At 42.0% G+C, this 19,073-nt stretch overlaps 2 protein-coding genes across 9 annotated transcripts in view; both read right to left on the bottom strand.

Annotated features, from left to right (window-relative positions):
* Positions 1-88: 88 nt before the first annotated feature.
* LOC117728764 (40S ribosomal protein S17-like) lies at positions 89-3,901 on the bottom strand. 2 transcript variants are annotated; one of them, XM_034529604.1, is made up of 5 exons: positions 3,850-3,901; positions 2,649-2,800; positions 845-950; positions 650-715; positions 89-209 (listed from the first exon to the last, which is right to left on the bottom strand). In XM_034529604.1, the coding sequence occupies exons 1-5, from the start codon at positions 3,850-3,852 to the stop codon at positions 132-134; spliced, it is 405 nt and encodes a 134-aa protein (XP_034385495.1). In that variant the 5' UTR covers positions 3,853-3,901; the 3' UTR covers positions 89-131. The 2 variants fall into 2 exon arrangements, with proteins under 2 accessions (XP_034385495.1, XP_034385496.1); XM_034529605.1 differs by lacking the exon at positions 3,850-3,901 and adding an exon at positions 3,691-3,820.
* An 802-nt stretch (positions 3,902-4,703) lies between these two features.
* Positions 4,704-19,073, bottom strand: part of csnk1g1 (casein kinase 1, gamma 1) — a 29,335-nt gene continuing 14,965 nt past the window's right edge. For 4 of the 7 annotated variants that reach the window (XM_034557232.1, XM_034557259.1, XM_034557250.1 and 1 more), the window contains 9 exons: positions 17,442-17,593; positions 15,442-15,676; positions 15,245-15,330; positions 15,035-15,119; positions 14,729-14,877; positions 14,526-14,633; positions 13,077-13,187; positions 11,204-11,310; positions 4,704-8,661 (listed from right to left, as the gene is read on the bottom strand). In XM_034557232.1, coding sequence (XP_034413123.1) covers positions 8,607-8,661; positions 11,204-11,310; positions 13,077-13,187; positions 14,526-14,633; positions 14,729-14,877; positions 15,035-15,119; positions 15,245-15,330; positions 15,442-15,676; positions 17,442-17,593 — 1,088 coding nt within the window. In that variant the 3' untranslated portion in view covers positions 4,704-8,606. The remainder of the gene's footprint in view (positions 8,662-11,203; positions 11,311-13,076; positions 13,188-14,525; positions 14,634-14,728; positions 14,878-15,034; positions 15,120-15,244; positions 15,331-15,441; positions 15,677-17,441; positions 17,594-19,073) is intronic. The other 3 variants (XM_034557268.1, XM_034557284.1, XM_034557276.1) reach the window with 1 other exon arrangement.

Below are 19,073 nucleotides of genomic sequence, written 5' to 3'. Positions count from 1 at the left end.
CTACAACAATCAGAACTGACTTGTTTATGATATACGATACTGTGACTTGTTATTATTTGTATTACTTGCTAAAAAAACAAAACAATTCTTAATAATTATGTGTCTTTATTAAGAAGATAATTCCACATGATTTAAAGTCCTCGTGGCGTTTTGAAGTTCATTCCAATCGTTGGCTGAGTGACTTGAAGGTTGGAAAGACCACCGAAGTCCTACAAGAAGAAAAACAACTCGGGTTAGTCGTCACAGGGTTATTTATTTTGTTAACTTTTTATGATATAATAAATGCTGTATTGTTAGTAGTTTACACTTTTTATAGATGCTTTAAGTTCCACCCTCCTGGTTATAATGGGCTCTGAATACTGGATCATGCAGGAACTTGTGTGTGCCTTAAATGAGCAGTTTGAGCAAAGGTCTAAAAAGTAATTTTAATGTAACTGGAGTCTACAATTTATTTATGGTAAACATGATTGAGTCTTACACTTGATTTTCATGTTTGTATCTTTTTATCGGGTCACTTTAAACATTTGTTTTTAGGTGTAATTAATAAGCAACTTGACTTTTGGTTTTACAAGTCAGACTGTCTGAATCTGAAGGAATCTCAAACTTTAAAAAGTGTGTCATGCGTCAGCAGACTGCGTTTCCCACTCACCAGCATCTTGAGCATTTCCTTGGTGTCGGGATCCACTTCGATGAGCTCCTGGTCCAGAGCAGAAATCTGGAAGAGACGACACAAAATAACTCACAGATTAGCCGTCTGAACCGGTTGTTTTCTAACGGGATCAAATGAGGCGCATCGCTGAGCACAAGAGAGCTGGATGAGAGCGTTTAAAGCAAAGCTACGGACCTCTGGGACGTAGTTGTCTCTCCTCTCTCTCTCCTCCTCCTGCAGCTTGATGGAGATTCCTCTGACTGGACCGCGCTGAATGCGCTTCATCAGGTGTGTGACATACCTGAGGGACAAACGGGAGCGCATGGTTATGACCTGTATGAGCAACGAGTCGACAACACAGCGGTCGTGTCATTATTACCTAGTTGTAGTAGCAGTTTAAAGACATTACATGCAGCTGGAAGTCTATTATTTGGTTTAGTAAACTGAATAGTTTGGGAATCCGAGTCACAATATTTATTGTTTTGAGTAATCTGTGCATTATAAACCCAGACAATGAATATGATGGGACAACTTTCACTCCGTAACCTCATCGATCAAGACGATCTAATCTGCAACATCAATATAAAAGCATCAAACTTGATGGAGATCAGTTGATCCATTTTTATTTTTTTTTAATAGTACAAAACAGATTAATTCAAAGCCTCTGCATTTAATAGCCGCTGATTGTGCACATGACTCGATAACCGCGTGGAAGCTTTACGATCACTGTGATCAAATACCTGCCACACAACAACTGTACTACAACAAACCCCCCAAAAAAGGGCCAGCCCCCCAGTCTCTGCAGCACAAGCACCAATAAAAATCTAGTTTCTCAATAAAAGCTTCTATTTTGAGGATACCTATTAAAGTTTGGGTGAAATGTTTAATTTAGATGAGCAGGCAGGAAACTGCAGCCACCGAGTCCTCGGGAGGCAATTTACTGCCCGCTGACTCACTGAAACATCTCGGCACTCACTTCAGTGGATTGTGACTCGACATTTTTAGCATCAACCCTGAAGGCCGCAGCAAAGAGAACGAACGTCGGTGAGAACACTCAGACGGCCATAAACCACCAGGTTTCCATTCAGAGAACACAGTTAACACAACACTAACATTTGTTTTTAATGGCTCAAGCTGCTGGGCCAGTGAGATCTAATCTAAACCCAGTCACATATCATACTGGTTCACTATGGAGACCGAACACTAGATGGCCCTCTCAAACTGGACACCCGATGAAGACCGGGGAACCGGTACCAGAGGAGCCTCTTGTTCTCTTGTTAAAGTGTGAAACCAGGAAGGTATTTTCTTTGATAATTGTCGTCACTGAGGGAAGTAAACATGGTCTTTTTAAATTTTTTTTAAAAGACAAATATTATTAGTTCCACATCCAGCTAAACTTAATTTATCTTGAGGGAAATAATATTCGTGCATAGAAAGTGGAAAAAGTGCAAATCTTAAAAACAAAAAGGTGCAAACCTCACTCACACAAGTCAAAATCCCATAAAACTGCAGTGAAACCACACGGGTGCATTTCATTACTCATACTCCCAAACCATTTAGTAATGCTAGAAATGTTTTTGTTTGTCCCAATACGTAGAAACCCTAAAATACCAGGACGTTCTCCAGCTAGTCAGCTGGCTTTTCTGACCCAACGAGTCTCTGCACAGCACGAGATACATCACATGGACTGAGCCGACGAGAGAGAGCAGACCGATGACAGCTGACCACGTTATAGATGTATGTTATATGTAGGTACGTCACAATCGACTGCATCTCGCATGCAACGGTCCGTACTTTAGAAGGGCAACTGCAGTACGGCTAACGGTAAAAAGAATGCAGCCCGTGTCAATTTCTTTGCATTCTCTTTGCTAAAGAAACAACAGATATCCCATCATACCATTGTTCTCTCTGGACCCAGAACTAAGGGGAAACAGGCTGCAACCAACCAAACCACTCACACACACACACACACACACAAATAGCTGCAAGTTCCACCCACCCTGCAATTTTGTTCCGCAGAGGCTTGCTGGGGATGATGGCGATCTCCTCGCACACCCTCTTGTTGGTGTGGAAGTCGCTGCCCAGGCGCATGTAGTATTTCTCGATGATGACCCTGGAGGCCTTCTTGACGGTCTTGGTCCTGACTCGACCCTGAAAGAGAAACGAGACGGAAGCTTCAGTGTTCATGCAACTGAAAAAAATATATAATAACAAGTCCCATAAGAGATGTGGAAGAAAAGCACGTTAAGCCTAGTTGATGTTTATTATACTTCACGGCTGCAACTGGGGATCCTTTGAGACAGAACGTTTTTTATAAGAAATCAATTTAGCAATATGTCTTACACATAAATTGTTTGTTTGTTTACAGACAGCAAAACTCTTCGGCAGTGACTTATGAAGTACAGTTAATATCAAAAGTCTGAAATCAAAGCGGCACATTTATATTGTTCTGACCCATTAAAATTAAATTTCCTCACATGAAATAACAGTAATTACATGAACATTGTCCTGTAGTCCTGCTACTCGGGGTGCATGCAAGTTTAATCCGTTTTAAAGCGAATAATAATGCACATTTAGCGCATTATAATGACTGATTATAGGAAAATAAAGTCCTTTGCATTTTCAAAAGAAATAAGTGTGCGAGTGCTGTCCAACTACAAAATCATCGCACAAATTAGACACGATTTTCAAAATAAAATGTCGGGTTTAGGCGTCATTAACGCAATTTGAACCATGTGAGAGCTAATAGCCTTATTAGCTTCGACAGGATTCTTCCAATAAAACCGGAAATAGTTGTAAAATGTGTGCGTTACACATTTAGTCCTCTCGCGAGGGTTACACTGGTTAAAAGGCAGATCTTATTTGGCCAACAGCAACAAATAAAGAGCAGAGACGTGTAACAAAACGGCACCAAATCGGTAGATACTGAACTAGCGGTTACTTAGCTTACTCGTCTTCCGGTGACGTCCCGGTGACGTATCTGACCGTTTGGTTACCAGTTAGCGTGTAACACAGACACTATCTAGCCCGTGTTTACGTACATTTAACAGCACCTAAGTGCGCCCGATCCCGGCGTTAATGAATCTCTGAGCCGTTTGTGTGCGAAGGGAGACGCGTGACCGCTTAGTGCACGGACGGACAGTGAGGATCGATGAGGATTGAGAGGGCTGGAGTGGCGGAGTGATCGCTGAGTTACCCACCATGTTGATTCGGACCGGTGGAAGAGAGGTGCCGGAAGTTCAGACCGGAAGTTTATAGTTTACAACCGCCGTCACATACGTGCGCGCGCGCCCGACAGCGATGACTAGCGGCGGGAGGTGAGAAGTGCACCCGCGGACTGCATCTGTACAGCTGGCTTGTTAGGGTTAAATTGCTATTCTTATTGCTATACTCTTTTTTTTTTTTAAATAACCAAGTTAAGTTATTAGCTGTATTTTGGTTACAGTTTACATTGTAAGCTTACAACGTAACGAGTTAATATGGCTGCATACGTTACTTCAAAATATAAAGCATCTTCATAATAACCAACTTCTGGAAATGTTCACCACACTCCTGTGTGTGTAAAGTATAGTCAAACTGCCATTAAGCTTATGGAAACTTGTGAAATTCATCTTAGTTTGACGACGCTTTTGGGAAACAAGGCCCAGTGATTTTAGGTCATTAACTGAGATCCTTAAATTAATTTTTTCACTTGCATCAGCAGTTCTCAGCCTGATGGGTCCTAAGAGGAATCTTAGGCTTAATGAGATGACTAAAATACATGTAACAATGGGGCATTGCTTTAATTTAGTGGCATGTGCAATCTTACCATCAAAATGTGACTTACTTTGGGGCGCAGACTGCCCCGTTCCTGTCAAGATACCTCCAACACACAATTAAAATAATATTTCCATTTACTCTGGAGTTCTTATTAGATGTATCGAGTATTAAAAAAGGTCGGACTGAAATCCCGACAGCATCAATTAACTCTGAAATCGGCATAAACCGTCTGGATTCCTCATCGGTTAAAGTTAAACAGCGATTCATACAAAATCAGTTCACAGAAGACGTTCCCTCAAGGTGGAGAGATCTTTTATTTGACATTAAAAAAGGGTGCAAACTGGAGTTTCCCTTTAGGTGTGGAGGGAATAAAAAGTGATTTTTATAAGGTTCATGTGTGACACATTGTATTATATGAATCCAAGGAGGAACAAAAACCAAAAAAAAACAGGCATTTCAGATAAAAAAAAAGGACCTTTACCTTTCTGTAAATAAAAAAATACGAAACCATAAAAAGAAGAAATGTGGGTCCTTCGACTACCTCATTCAAATACATGTTTGAAGTGACATTCATATTTCAACACAATAATATATATTTACAGTTTGAAGATTTCTCTTAATCATAGCTCTGAAAAAAGAAGAAAAATAATCAATGCTGAGCTGAGGATAAACTCTTGGAGCTGTACAATTTGATTTTCCACAGTCTGAGAGAGGGGGGGGGAAATAAAAAATATCAAAGAATACATATTTGATATGGAATCCCAACAGAAAGAACAAAGAGTATAATTGTGAACTCTGTACAATTTACAAAATAATCACCACAATATTGCAGTAAATGTCACCCTTAAACCTCTCCCTCAAAAGAAAAGAAAACAATACAATACAGTAAATCCAAGACAATTTCTACAGTTACAGCAACAAGGAAGAAAAGTGCCAGAGAAACCCATAAAGACCGAAAGCCATTCATTCACACGTTAACCGTCCTTTGCTTTTCATTAACACAGCTTTGAACACACACACACACACTGCCGGGAGAAGACATTTATTTTTTACACGAGGACTGGCGGCCGTGACGTCACGTCTCACTGACCCGACAGTCGCCGACACACACACACACACACACACACACACACACACACACACACACACACCAGAGTAATATATCGATATCTACCATTTCAGCTGGACGACACGCAGTTAAAAAAAAGAAAAGAAAAAGGAAGAAGCAGATGTGTTTTTTTTTTGCGAAAGACAACCGGCCACAAAATCAGACTCTGTAATAATAATACTAATAAGACTCGATAAATTGGCGTTGGTTTCAACAATAACAGAAAGAAACCCACCGGAAGTGACGCGTGAAACACTTTCCTGGTACTGAATTGGGCCACGCTGCTTTTGCGGGTTTCCCCCCGACCCCCCAAAAAATGACAGTGAACACGTCAAAAGGACACACGGTGGAATGCGATGGTCAGAAACACATTCAACTTCATATCGACCTGGCACAGGTGAAAGGCAAGGGGCTAGTAGTCGTCGTAGTCGTCGTAGGAATGGCACTCGGAGAACTCGTGGGGGGGACCAAAGAGTCTGGAGATCCAACTCACTGCACATGAAACACTTTCAACTCTTCTCCAGAAGCTGGAATGGTTTGGCGGAACAACCCCCCACCCCCCCCAAAAAAAAATACATTACGGTGAATGTTTTCACAGAGATAAAAAAAAAAAACTAAAACATGATTCCATGTGTCCCGACACACTCAAGAGGCACTAAGACGTCTCAAAGAAAATGAACACCTGTCATTCAAATCCTATGTGTGGAACAACAATGATAAATGACCAAGATAAAAACAAAACAATAGAAAAAAGGTCCCGTAGATTTTTTTTTTTTTTATATATTCAAGTACTTTCAATAACACAATAACTTAGACCCCCGGAGCGACTGACGTGTGTCGGGGGGGTGAGAGAATAAACCGAAAGCTATACAGTGTAAATACACGCAACAAGCAGGTTTACATACGGAGTCATTGAGAGTTTGCAACAGCCAACACATTGTAATTCTAAAGATGATGGAGAAGGTGAGAGTTGATTCACCTAGGACATACGTGTGTGTTGAGAAAAAAAGGAGGGCTTAAATGGCACAAAAAAACCCCCAAAAACGAGTAGGCGGGGAGAAGTCAATTTAAAGTGTATTCCCTGCACCCTAGAGGGAAGGCCGAGCACACGAGGCAGCTACAATTAAAGTAATAAGCACGATTAAAGTACAGTATTAAGAAGGCAGGGTCTCCTCAGGGAAAGCCGGGGTCAACAAATGTAGTGCAGTCATGGTCTCAAGCTTTTTTTGTTACCCTCTCTTTCCCCATAAAACCATGGCTATTTGGAATGGAAGAAACAACAAAACAAACAAAATTATAATAATTGCATTCAAAAAAAATTTCACATTAGCAAGATATAACATAAAAAAATAAAACACCTATGTACGGTAATTCTCTGTTAGGAGGATAGGCAAGGTGACATATCGAGGATATTGTTTCAAGGCAGTCCTCCATGACACTAAATAAAAAAAAAAAAAAATGGGATGAACATGTTCACTCGTCCGCTCACGCCGACGCTCCTCCGCTCGGCGGCGTCGAGGCGAGGAACGGGGGGGTGGCGTCCAAACGCCGCCTTGCAGCATCAGGGGTCTCCAGACTGGACACGCAGGGGCCCGGGACGTCCCAACGCCATCACAGATTTGAGTTGTTTTACACCAAAACCTCTCTTGGGAGTAAAGTCATCAACAGTCTGCAACTTACAGGTGACCCCCCCCCCCCCCACAAAAAAAACACCTAACAACCATCATGCTGCCAACTAGTTTATCCAACTGGTGATGTGGTGTGTGTGTGTGTGTGTGTGTGTGTCTGTGTGGTGGTCGACTGGTCGGTCGGTCGGGGGTTAAGGCATCGGACAGGAGCGTCGAGAGGCAACATCACGCCAGTATCCATCGTCCCTCCAAAGCAACATCCCCCAGTGTCGACTGGTGAAGAGTCTGTTAATAACCGTCACATTATTAAAGATCAACAACTTTTCAAAGACCCTCCCACCGTTTAATCCACTTGGTTTTGGTCTCACTTTTTTTTTTTTATCCCCCCCACGTTTTTCTTTTTAAAACATTGGTCTTAACTCCTAAACTGCAATTTCCTTCCCATGCGCATGACAGATTATATAAATGCTCCAGAGTGATTTACATTTCTGTCCATACATTCAGTGTGTATGTTTTTAGAAGAAGTAAGAAAAACTGGTGGCAACCGAGACATAAATAGCATATTTTTTCGTTGCGTTTTCTTCCCCCTGGCCCCATGTTCGAGCGTTAGGTCGCCGCTCATCGACCGCGAAGCTGCATGCGAGTCAAACGAGACTGTAGTGTGTTGGTCGACAGCGGGCGTGGTTAAGGGGGAGCGCTTTAACCAGGCGGCGTGCGCAGAAAGCATCCCCGGGGAACGGGAAGGCGTCTCTGGTCTTCGGTTCTCTCGGGTGCCAGGGTGCCAGGGTTGACCTCTTTGGGGGAAAGAGAAAAAAAAGTGCAGGGGCCAAAAGGCAGACGGATGCTCTTCGTGCCGGATGACGGGCAGTTACACTCCGGGCTCCTCGTGTGTTCAGGTTTACATTCAGTCACACGCCAGGAATGACCAAAAAGGACAAACTGAAACAGGGATGGGGGGGGGGGGGGCGGGGCCAAACCGCTTTGAACCCCGGGACTCGACGAGGAGGGGAAACCGAAACGTGATTCTGAGAGTCAAACAAAAGAAATCTTAGTATGCAAACAGGCCGGCGGTGGCATGACGGGAAGATTCGTCTCTTCCTTTTGCAATCCCACAGAAGAAAAAGAAAAGCCAAAAACCAGAGGAAAAAAAATAATTTAAATACAAATGCTGTGTGTCTTGGGGAGGAAAAACAAAAAATAGGATTATCCTCTGCAAAATGCCAACAAAAAAAAAACTTGCCAGTTCGGACGACTGGCGTGCGGATAAAAGAAGAAGAAGAAGAAGAAGAAAAAAAAAAAAAGGACTCCCATCAAAAAGACACAAGCGTCTTGAACATCTCAACCAACCATTTCCCTTCCACAGAGCAATTCAACCAAGATCTCCCGAATTTATTCTGGAAAGGGGACCTTATTGATTTCTGAAATCACAATCAACTGAGCCGGACGCGCCGCTGGCGGACGATCATTTGTGCCTCGGCGTGTTCTTCTTCCGTTTTCGCTTGAAGAAACAGCAGCACCTGCGGACGGAGACACGGAGTTAGACAAAAAGTAGACGAGGGAGGAAAAAACGACGAGTGCGCTGCTTGAATAGTTTTATGTTTGTTGAATTTGAGTCTTTCAAACCTGGAAAGACTGGATCACGTTAGTGGGAACTGGGAGCTTATTCACCTCCCACAGAAATAAAATGACAGAGGGGACTTTATTACAAAGTGCTGCAGTGACACTGAGGGCGATATTTCATTTGAAATAAATGGAGCAGTGCACACGGAGCACGAGACACGGTGAGGCTGAACGGTCAATAAAAACATATAAAAAGACAAGAAGAAAAAAAAGAAGCCGTGGATGGAGACGTCGGACAGTGAACTGGGTACTCAGATTAATTCATTAATAAGTAATAATGGCGCGCCATGCAACTGGAGTTTAAAGCTATTTAAATCTGAAGCCAAACGTGCTGCTATAAAAAGGAGTGCTTTCAAATATTACAGGGGCTTGTACCAAAGCACTTATTTATTCTTCCTGTCGTGATTTGACAGTTTTAAGTGGGTGCGCCTGCTCACACAGCAGCACTGCTAATAATATTCTTTACTCATCAGGCGACGGTGACTTGATCGTACACCTATTAGACCGTTCTCAGGGGGTTTAGGGCACTTTTGCACCAGTAAGAGTCGCAAAAAAGAAAAAAAGAAATGTAAATATGAACTCCACTGGGCCCCAGCCTCGGCTGTCCCCCGAGTCTGATGTGGACGAGCAGAGAGGGACTCACCACAAGTTGAGCATTTTCACGCAGCTACGGAAGAAGAGAGAGAGGAAAGAGTGTAAAGAGAAAAGAAAGAGATATTAATACAGAAAGACCAAGATGATGGGACGGGGCACATGCCACACAAACATGCGCACGGACACACGGAGTACTCCTACAGGTGGGCGATAATTACATATAATGAGTTATTCTTTTTCAATAGAATCGTATTGTAATGATTTTTATAAAATTCGGATATTGCTCATAACAAAGTACATATTAAATCAAATTTGACAGTGAATCTGATCATTTTGTTCATCAAGTTCTTAATGAAATGAGAACATGTTCAATACTTCTCTAATTCACACATTAGTATACAAAAACAGACTTTGCAGAAAACATTATTATTATAGTATTGTGATATATGAGCTATGCCCCATGTGTAGACATATGTAAATATGCCAATATTACCCGAGCTACTTTGTTATTTAGTTTAGGAGTACGTGTTGTAATTTTGGGTATACAAGTTGTACTGTTGCTATTTCACCATCACTGATGCAAACCAAAATCCAGATTAATTCAGACCTGATCCGGCACACACTGAATATTATTTGTGTTCCACAATCAGAAGCTAATTCGATGAGTGTTAATTAAAAGATGAAAGAGCCAACTGGCCAACGTGGCATTCATTCACCATGGGAACCTGATTTCTCCTTTTAAAAAAAGGCAAAACATTAATTAAACTGCATCAAGATTTGCATCTGTTACTTCCAACAAACATGGACTTGTGTGACGAGGTATCAAAGAGACTGGCAGTGAACGCGCCAATCATCATATCAAACAATAGTGTGTGAATGGGGACGACAGGAGGCCGGCCGGCCCGCCATCGGGGGAGAAATAGAAACCAGAGCAGATTTGGGCTTTGATGGACTCTTGATGGGAAAGATGGGAAATAAAATACCTGCAATATGATTTACAGTAAAAAATTAATAATGACCGAACTGGACTGAAACCAAATACATTGAAAGATATATTCTATGTCAAGATGTATTGGTTCTGTATTATGAAATAAATCATCCCAAAACAGTACTTTCTCAATAAGCTACTTATTCAGCATTGACAAAAAGAAGATATATTGATCAGGACTGTCACCCCTCTCAATCAAAGCCCAGTCTTAGAATTAAACGATTGGCTCAACATGAGTGGCCATTTTCAAATGTCTCCGCCGGTGTAGTTGTCAGTACTTTTGTAGCTTGTAAATCTCTCTAATTAGGAGTTAAGTTATTTTGTTTGTTTGTTCTCTTATTAAACAAAAATATTGTTTGCTGTAATATCCAACAGCATCCCTCCAGCTGGTGCTTAGAGAAACCTAATGAAACCAATGTTAATGATCCTGCTTCCCATGGGGTTTTCCCCCCCTCATGTTTGTCTTCCAGGGAGAGACAGAAGTGACTGACACGATGACACAATCTTGTGACTAAGTGACCACATGGACAATCTGGCGCGATCTCAACCGGCCGCGACCGCAACACACACCGACAGAATCTGCTTTGCATTGATCGTTGCCGATGCGGTTGAAAAGACTCGAGTTGATCCGTCTGCTAGAAAATAAAGATTAATAATCTACTTGAGGGAACAGATAGGCTGCAGTGAAGATGGAAAAAAAAAACCACACCGTCAGACAGAAGATAAGAGGGGCAGTCACAATCCAACAGCATAGTAAAAAGTGGAGAGATAGAGAGAGAGAGAGAGAGAGAGAGGGGGAAGGAGAGGAAGCGACAGATGGACTGGGAGGAGAGCTGTGGTGGGCGTGTGACACGTACTTGGCCTCGTCGACCACTTCCACCTCTGCCTGAGCTGTAATGGGAGCGTTGGAATGAACATTCAGCGGATCGTCTGCATTCAGCTCCCCGTTGGTCGAGCTGACCACCTGTGGCACAGATGGGTGTTACTTAAAATATATATATATATATATATATAAACTGTTCAGACGTCGGCCAGAATCAACGTGAGTAACCGCTCCTGCTGTGGTGGGAGGAGTCGGTTGCCGCTTTATCAATATACTTCACTTTACTTTTCATCGCCTCCTCTGTGGAACACACAAATAACACCTTCTTGTGTAACTACACTCATTCACAGTACGTTTTAAACATTTAACATCGGCGGGCGCCATTAGGACTGTCGATCTATACGATTCCAAAAATCATTTAATGTTCTTTTTTTTTTTTTTTTTTAAATTCACTTTCTTTAAGGAAGAACACTTCAACATTTAAAAAAAACAAAAAAAACAAAACATATTCAAAACACAAACTGCCACCGATAGACAAAGAAAAGCGATTGATGGTTGTCCCGTTCACCTGGAGGAGAAATGGCAGACTAATTATTGTAAAGATGTGCTTTCTGTGTGCACAGGTTTCTACAGTGGTCAGCCACCATTCAACTCCATTCATGGTGCAACAGTGTGAAAAAAAAACCTCCTTGTCATCAATTTATTAAAGATATTCTGTAAGTGTACTTTTAATTTCTTTCTTTCTTTCTGGGTGACCCCACACATTTGTAATTTGTTGTTTTGGATTAAAAAAATAAATAGATAATTCAAGAATTTCTTTGATAATAATGGGAGAGTAGAACAGTGGCTGTGTAGCTTTAAAAAGATCAATAGCATATGTTTGCATTAATATCCATAAAAGGTCAATAATCATTCTACTGTATATAGAAACGTTATATAAGCTCCACGACCTCCTTCAGTTTCTCTCCCTTTACTCTTCGTGCACCGAGCGTCCAATCAGAGCTGGAGAGACAGATCTCTCTGCCAATGGAAAACTACCAGGAGACACGGTCCACGCATAAAGTGAACACACACTAGTTTTTACCTGGATGAATTACGAGCTTCCAGACGGTTTCACCATGAACGGCTATTCTACTAAATGTAATGTCTAATAAAGCCTGCACCGTACACACCGAGGCAAACTGAGCTCGACCACCTCGGTAATGGCAAGAAGACAAATCATACCGGGATGTTCCTTTAAAGCATAATGACCCTTTACGACTAAAGAGCATGCACTTAGCCGGCTGAGCCACGTGTAACTCTGCCATGCAAGAGGCTTCTTGGTCTCGTGAGGAATGTCCAAGCGCCATGAGGAACAAATGCCACAACCGGGGCTGCTGTTTGTAAAGCTACATCCCATTTTCACCATCTGGGGGTGGGTGGCACCAGATGACATGCATATGGCGGTGCAGAAAAAAACAAAACATTTCCCAGCCAGGGGTAAAGGGGGTGGGGGAGGTACATGGTTGTAGATCTGTCTCACACACAAGGCTAAAAAAATACTAAATAAATCTTGTGTCCAGGTGAAATGTTTGGGTATCGACTATTGAAATGGTCACGGAAATTAGAATCCCCCATTTAATTCACAAAATACTATTCTTTTTTTAAAATTGTGAGCTGTAATTGAATTTTGTTTTCAGGTTAAATCAAACTTAAAACTTAAATAAAATAAAAATAAGAAATGCTGAATCACCATTTTAAAATGCCAAACTTGACATTAAAATCCGGTCCAAAACATTTAAATGATGCATATTGTTAGATTGTAAAATTGAACTATCATGTATTATTCTGGGTTAGCTCCTATGAGACAGATCTGGCTCCATGGAGATCGGGTGGGGGTTGTGGTTGATCAGGTGAGGGGTGTATACCTGCACTGAGCCCCCGTGCCTGTCCGCTGCCAGTTGGGAGGTCAGATAGGAGGAGTTTGCTTGGCGTGTGGGCTGCACCTCCCATGCTCCTCGTCGATCTGAGACCGCTGTCTGCTCAGGAGTCGGGGTGGGGGTGGGGCGTCGGCGATGGGAGGGGAAGGTGGGTGCGATGGGAGAGAGGGTGGCGGGTTGGTGATGGGATAATCGCATTAGAAGTGATGGGTATTTGGGTGTGCGTGGCCAGGTACCATGCAAAGCAGCATGAGAAATGGAGAAAAAAAAAGAAGAAAAATGCAACAAAATAAAAGAGTGAATCAAAATCAAAAAGCAAGGCTTTCAGCCAAAGAACTGAAATAGAAAATAATGAGCCTGAAGCCAAAATGGAGGTAAGCTCTTACATCTCAAACTTTGGCCTCAAGCTCATCACATTTACATAACACACAAATTAAAAACAGAAATTACCTATGAAAGAATCTGTTGGTTTGACGGGTTCGTCTTCGTACCAGATATTAACAATAAAAAACAAAAAAAAAGTTGAAATTCTTGAACCTATGAATGTTTTATTCTCCCCCGAACCATAAATGGAGCAAGACGAACTAAAACATGTGCGAGGAGGAACCGCAGTCGACCGAAAATACTGGCCAGAAATACCATAAATCAAAACACACCTGCACTGACAACCTGATGGCCTCACCTGCTCCATCCCATCTGGTGGAGAAAACAAACCCTTCACCTTCTCATTTCATTTAGGGCTGGGCGACGTGTCAAAAGTCTTCCATCACAATATATGTCGATAATGACATATAGCATGTTTTTTTCTGGTAGATAAACAAATTAATGGTGTATTTGAAATAACCACATGGTAAAGCCAATTTTCTATTCGCCTGTGTGAATAAAATACAATTAAATTTAAATGACGCAATTGTGTATCATGATATCTTGATGTGATTTAAATCCACTGAAAGACTATACAATTATCATATTATTATCGCCCGGCCCTAATGTCAATCTAGTTCAGTGTGTGAATGATAACAAAGCGTCATCTCAGTTATCTTCATCTTTGTGGGCTGCTGTCAATCAGAGCAATGCATTCTGGTCTGAAATACTCAGTCAACCAAAGCAGGATTATAGAGATAATTGGGATTAATGCTGTTTTGACAGAGATGTGACAAATCATTCAAATTATTGTAATTATCCTCCCTTTAAAAAACAAATACAACACAGCACATCTTATCAGAATAGTTTGTATAGAAGCTTTGATGCATGCACATTATCTGGCATTGTTCAAGATCTTGTGTTAGTTTCTTTCATTCAGAGCCCGGGGTCAAAGGTCACCCTGAGATTTTCTGGACATGTATGCAAAGCAGGGGAACGGGTGTGTGCCTCAAAACATACATTTCAGGTTGTGATGCACTGCCTGCCTCACCCACTGCTAATAACCTGGCGTACCTGATTTCTGATTGGCGGGTGCTGTGAGGGGCGGTCTCTGTGAGGATGGCTCTCTCTCGTCACAGCAGACGCTCCAGAGTCGATATGGACAGACCCCACTGGCGTGGGCTGAGGGGAATAATAATAATAACAAGTCAAATTTCGGACGGTCGAGCTGGTCACCGACTCAAAATGTATCCGAGTAGTCTCCGCGCCCTACTTACGATCTGCCGGCCAACCCAGTCGTAAGTGTAGTCGAAGGTGTATCCTTTTCGCTCAAACAGTTCGGTGAACAGAGTCCGCAGATATTCATAGTCTGGCTTTTCAAAGAAGTCCAACCGTCTCACATATCGCAGGTAGGTGGACATCTCCTCTGAATTAATCAAATATGTAAAAAAAAAAAAAATGGTTGATCCATTAATACGGAGACTGTAATTCTAACCATGTGGTGGGACGACGTCGCAATAACCACAGCTTATCTGGAGAGTGTGACTCGTAAAAAAGGGACATTGCAGCCGCCATCAGCGTACCTGGGAAGTTCTCACAAAGGACCTCGACGGGAGTGTTTCGTTTCGTGTCTCCGATCTTCTGGTATCGTTCTTTCAACGTGTCGGCCTGCAGGAGAATCGAAAACGGAGAGACATATGACCCGATTCTGACGTCCGATCCGTCATTTCATTATTGATGCATGCATTCTATATAGACAGAACTGATGTAACGCGTTCATGCACTCGGCATACCTTTAGACCTTGCCATGGTAGACTCCCACGAAGGAAATACATGAACATGTGGCCTAAGGCCTCCAGGTCGTCTCGCCGGCTTTGCTCTATATTCATAGATTGATTTGATAAAACTTCAAGAATAAAAGCACCGATCCACATTGCATAATAAAACATGTCAGGACGAAACAAAAACAAAGCCATGAAAGTAAACTTACCTTTGCCTAAATGTGTATTAATGGACATATATCGGGCGGTGCCCGTCAAGCTCTTATGCTCCCTGTATGGAATGTGTTTTTTGGTCTCGGGGTCGATGTACTCTTTGGCCAGACCAAAGTCAATGATGTGGATGATGTGTTCCTTTTTATTCCCTTGCCGGCCGATGAGAAAGTTTTCAGGTTTCACGTCTCGGTAGATGAGGTTTTTAGAGTGCACAAACTCCATTCGCGAAATCTGACGAGAAAGTCAGCAAAAAAAACAACAATACAGGCGTTAAAGTTAATGTAGTCAAAACTGACATTTTAAATGCAAGTTGACCGCTGCAACATGAAAGTCTTTTTAAGAGCATCGTGATAAAGAACTTCAGCATTTTTTTTTACACATTAAAAAGGGGCACTTCACCGATTTATCACACATAATGTCCTCTGTGGCTCTGGAAGGAGATGTCTCAAGGCTGAGAAAATGACTCAAGTGATATCACCCCAGTCAGCGGGGAGACTACAAATATATATCGGAAACCTTGTCTTCCAAACTGGGGAGGTTAAGTTCGAAAAACGTGGGAAGGTCGCAACTGAGCTGTACTGCAGGAAATGTGGGATCCAGAGTTTCACTCATAACATGAATAAAAGTCGGGGCATTTTGGCCTCTGCAACAAACACGATGGAGCCGTTCTTTTATTTTTAATCCCTCTCTTGCAAGTCCCCCAACCGTGTGGAGGTGCAATACTTGAATGTCAGAGTCCTCCTTTAAAAAGACATCATGATCATACAACCAGAAACACACGATCAGACAATCAAATATTTCTATCAAATCTGTGTCTAAATAAGATTTTAGAGCTCGCAACTAATGATTAGTTTAAACCCTTTAGTTGAACCCTTTATTCTGGAAAATGTCTCAAAAGTTGAGGGTTAGGTCGAACTGCAACTTAAGAATGTGTACCTAAGTGAGAAACAATCTATAAAATAGTAATAATACTTAGTAAATAGCAACATAATAATTTAAACTGATCGCTCAATGATTAATTCTCTATTTGCTTCAGCACTATGTTGCACAGCTAACCACAGTGATCCATTACGATCGCACAACAAACGCTTCCGTTGAAGTCGAGCCACGATTTCACGCCAGTAACCGAGAAGCAGAACCGTCCCGCGGGGAGTTCGGACTTTGAAAAGCGGCAGCGATTAGGACCGGAACAACAATGGGTTTGTAAATCTTAACCAAGAGCTCGGCGTTCCCATTGAGTTTGAGCTGTTCTTACAAATCTCATTTTGGAAGATAAGTAATGGTGCGAGTTATAAGATCAGCTACTTGGGTTAAATCCTGAAACACTGCCCCCCCCCCCCTCAAAAAAAGGAGCTTGTGTAGGAGGACAAGCTCACAGCATTTATTGTGTGGAACACTCACTTGTGCCAAAAAATAAAGAAGAAGACCTACGTCATGAATACAGGGGAGAGATTGGCTAAAACGGTGCAGGCTTGGGCAACGCTCTGTTCTGCAACATCGTGCTTATGTTGTGCCGTTTTGTCGGTTTCCTTCACGAATGTGCAAGCAATATCTTGCATTACAAGAGCGCTGCAGATTTTGTGCTGACGTAATGAAATGCTAGAAATGTTGAGACGTCTGAGGCGACTAAAAGCTAAAAGACCAACATCTGAGCTGCTCAAACCTAATGAGATTCAGTGATGGCGTTGCTCTTTTTGACAGCCTACACGACTCTGACCAATAGTGCGTGTGCGCTGACAGACTGCTAATTTGCAGACTTTACACTCCACCTGCTCCGTGGACCTTTGTGGGCAGGACAATGTGCGAGTTAAGTAATGTATAATTTGTCGGGCTGATCAAACAGTCAAAGAGCTATAAAATAAGGTTATTAAATATATAAAAATGAATTTACAAAACCCCTTTAAAACCCTGAAAGGCCTTTATTATGAAACGTATGCAGGAAGTGCTAAGTGTCATTTTAGCTATTTTAATGTGTCATATCATGTTTTGAACTCACCAGCTGAATAGCTATCATCAAGACAGTCTTCAGTGAAAAGGTGCGGTCACAAAGGTCAAAGAGGTCCTCTAGACTCGGGCCCAGCAGCTCCAGAACCATGGCATTGTATTTCCCACAGGGCCCAAAGTAAAACACCTGGGGGACGCCTTCAGCTGAAACACAAGCAAGGCAGAAATTAGACCTACAGGAAAACAAACGTCCCAGCCCAGTGGACACAGCAGTACACTCGTCTTACATCCAAAGTATTCAAGATCATTTTTGAATAGCTTTGATAGTTAAAAAAAAAAGAAAGAAAAAGAAAACTTGTTGAGAAAAAGAAAATACTAGTTGCAGATAAAATACAGAACATGCCTTTCAGGGTTTCTTTAATTGTATATACACACACTTGTGGGAATTCAGAGAGTTAGTGTGGCAAAAGTGTTTATTATTCTCGTCTCCCTTGATTAATGATATTTCCAAGTTGGCTCCAAGGTGAACCGTAAGAGGCCTCAAACTGGTCTGGTGGGAGGAGGGGCACCGCAAGGTCACGAGGACAGTGAAGGGAGAAAGCTGCAAGGTAAACATTAACCCTGGAGTGAAACACAGCAAATAAGAAACGCTGTCCCTCCTCTACTGCAGGCTGAAAACAAATCTTTTCACCGGCTCACATCACATCCTCCCAGCTGAATCATATCCTCTCTGCTACACTCACTCTAATTGCTCTCAAATCCCTTCCATCTGTCACCTGGGCTCTCATTTTATTTCTTGTCACAGTGCGGTTTAAGCGTTGCGTGGTCAGTCCAGTGCGACAGTAATAAAGGCACGGCCGGATCTCTGACCTTTATAACGCTGGCAATCTTGGAATTAAAGCTCCCTGTATGGCTGTCGCAATAATCTGCAATATTGCAATACCTATTGACCGGGCCAACCTCAGGGGGATGGCACGCAACCGCCACAACTGCCATGTTCATGTCTTTTCTTTTTTTTCCATACACGGCTCCGATTACGTTTACCGCTCCGACCGTTGCATGCTTGGGAGCTTCACGGCTGAAAAAAAGCGCTTCGACTTATTGCCTCTTGTGAGTTCACATAAACAAGTTAATTTGTTTTACAATTGTGTAATCTTGTGTCATTTCAAAAGCAACAATATGTACCCCAAAAAAAGCCTAACAATAAAGCTTATTTATACAAAGGCAACTAAAAACTAAAACAAAATTGTGATTTGCAAAAAGAAAACCAAACAAATATCACGTTGTGCTTATGGGCCAATCATTTTCACCGCAGGGGACGTTTCTTCACCGACAGTCCGAGCTGCGTGAGCTTAAAGCCTAAAATTGCAATGAAATGGGACGACATGGCGTGAACTGTTGAAACGTTTCCTTTATTCCAGCAGGTAACTGTAATAAGCACACAAAAGGGAATTTCTAAACCAACCTGCACATACTTAATGAAATTCCAATTTATTTAATCTCACGTTTTACAGGATTTCAAGTTTTATGCACATACAACTCCTATTGATTGTAATTATTTGTAATTGGAGATCTCTGAATTCTTTGTTGTCTACTTGACCACATCGTGAACTTAACTTTCAAAGAACAGGAGAATCAGGTCAAACTGTTAATCGCCTTCAGGGGATGAATGTTTCAAAGTTCG

This window comes from Cyclopterus lumpus, chromosome 3 (genome assembly GCF_009769545.1).
Source record: "Cyclopterus lumpus isolate fCycLum1 chromosome 3, fCycLum1.pri, whole genome shotgun sequence".
NCBI lineage: Eukaryota > Metazoa > Chordata > Actinopteri > Perciformes > Cyclopteridae > Cyclopterus > Cyclopterus lumpus.
The sequence above is the reverse complement of the archived record's forward strand: the minus strand, read 5'-3'. Positions and strand labels throughout refer to the sequence as shown.

What these genes read in the sequence shown, in the direction of transcription:
- LOC117728764 (XM_034529604.1), bottom strand. An exon ending in CTGCGGAACAAAATTGCAGG is followed by an intron (nt 951 to 2,648) that starts GTGGGTGGAACT and finishes TTTGTCCCTCAG; the next exon opens with GTATGTCACACACCTGATGA. An exon ending in GAGACAACTACGTCCCAGAG is followed by an intron (nt 716 to 844) that starts GTCCGTAGCTTT and finishes CGTCTCTTCCAG; the next exon opens with ATTTCTGCTCTGGACCAGGA.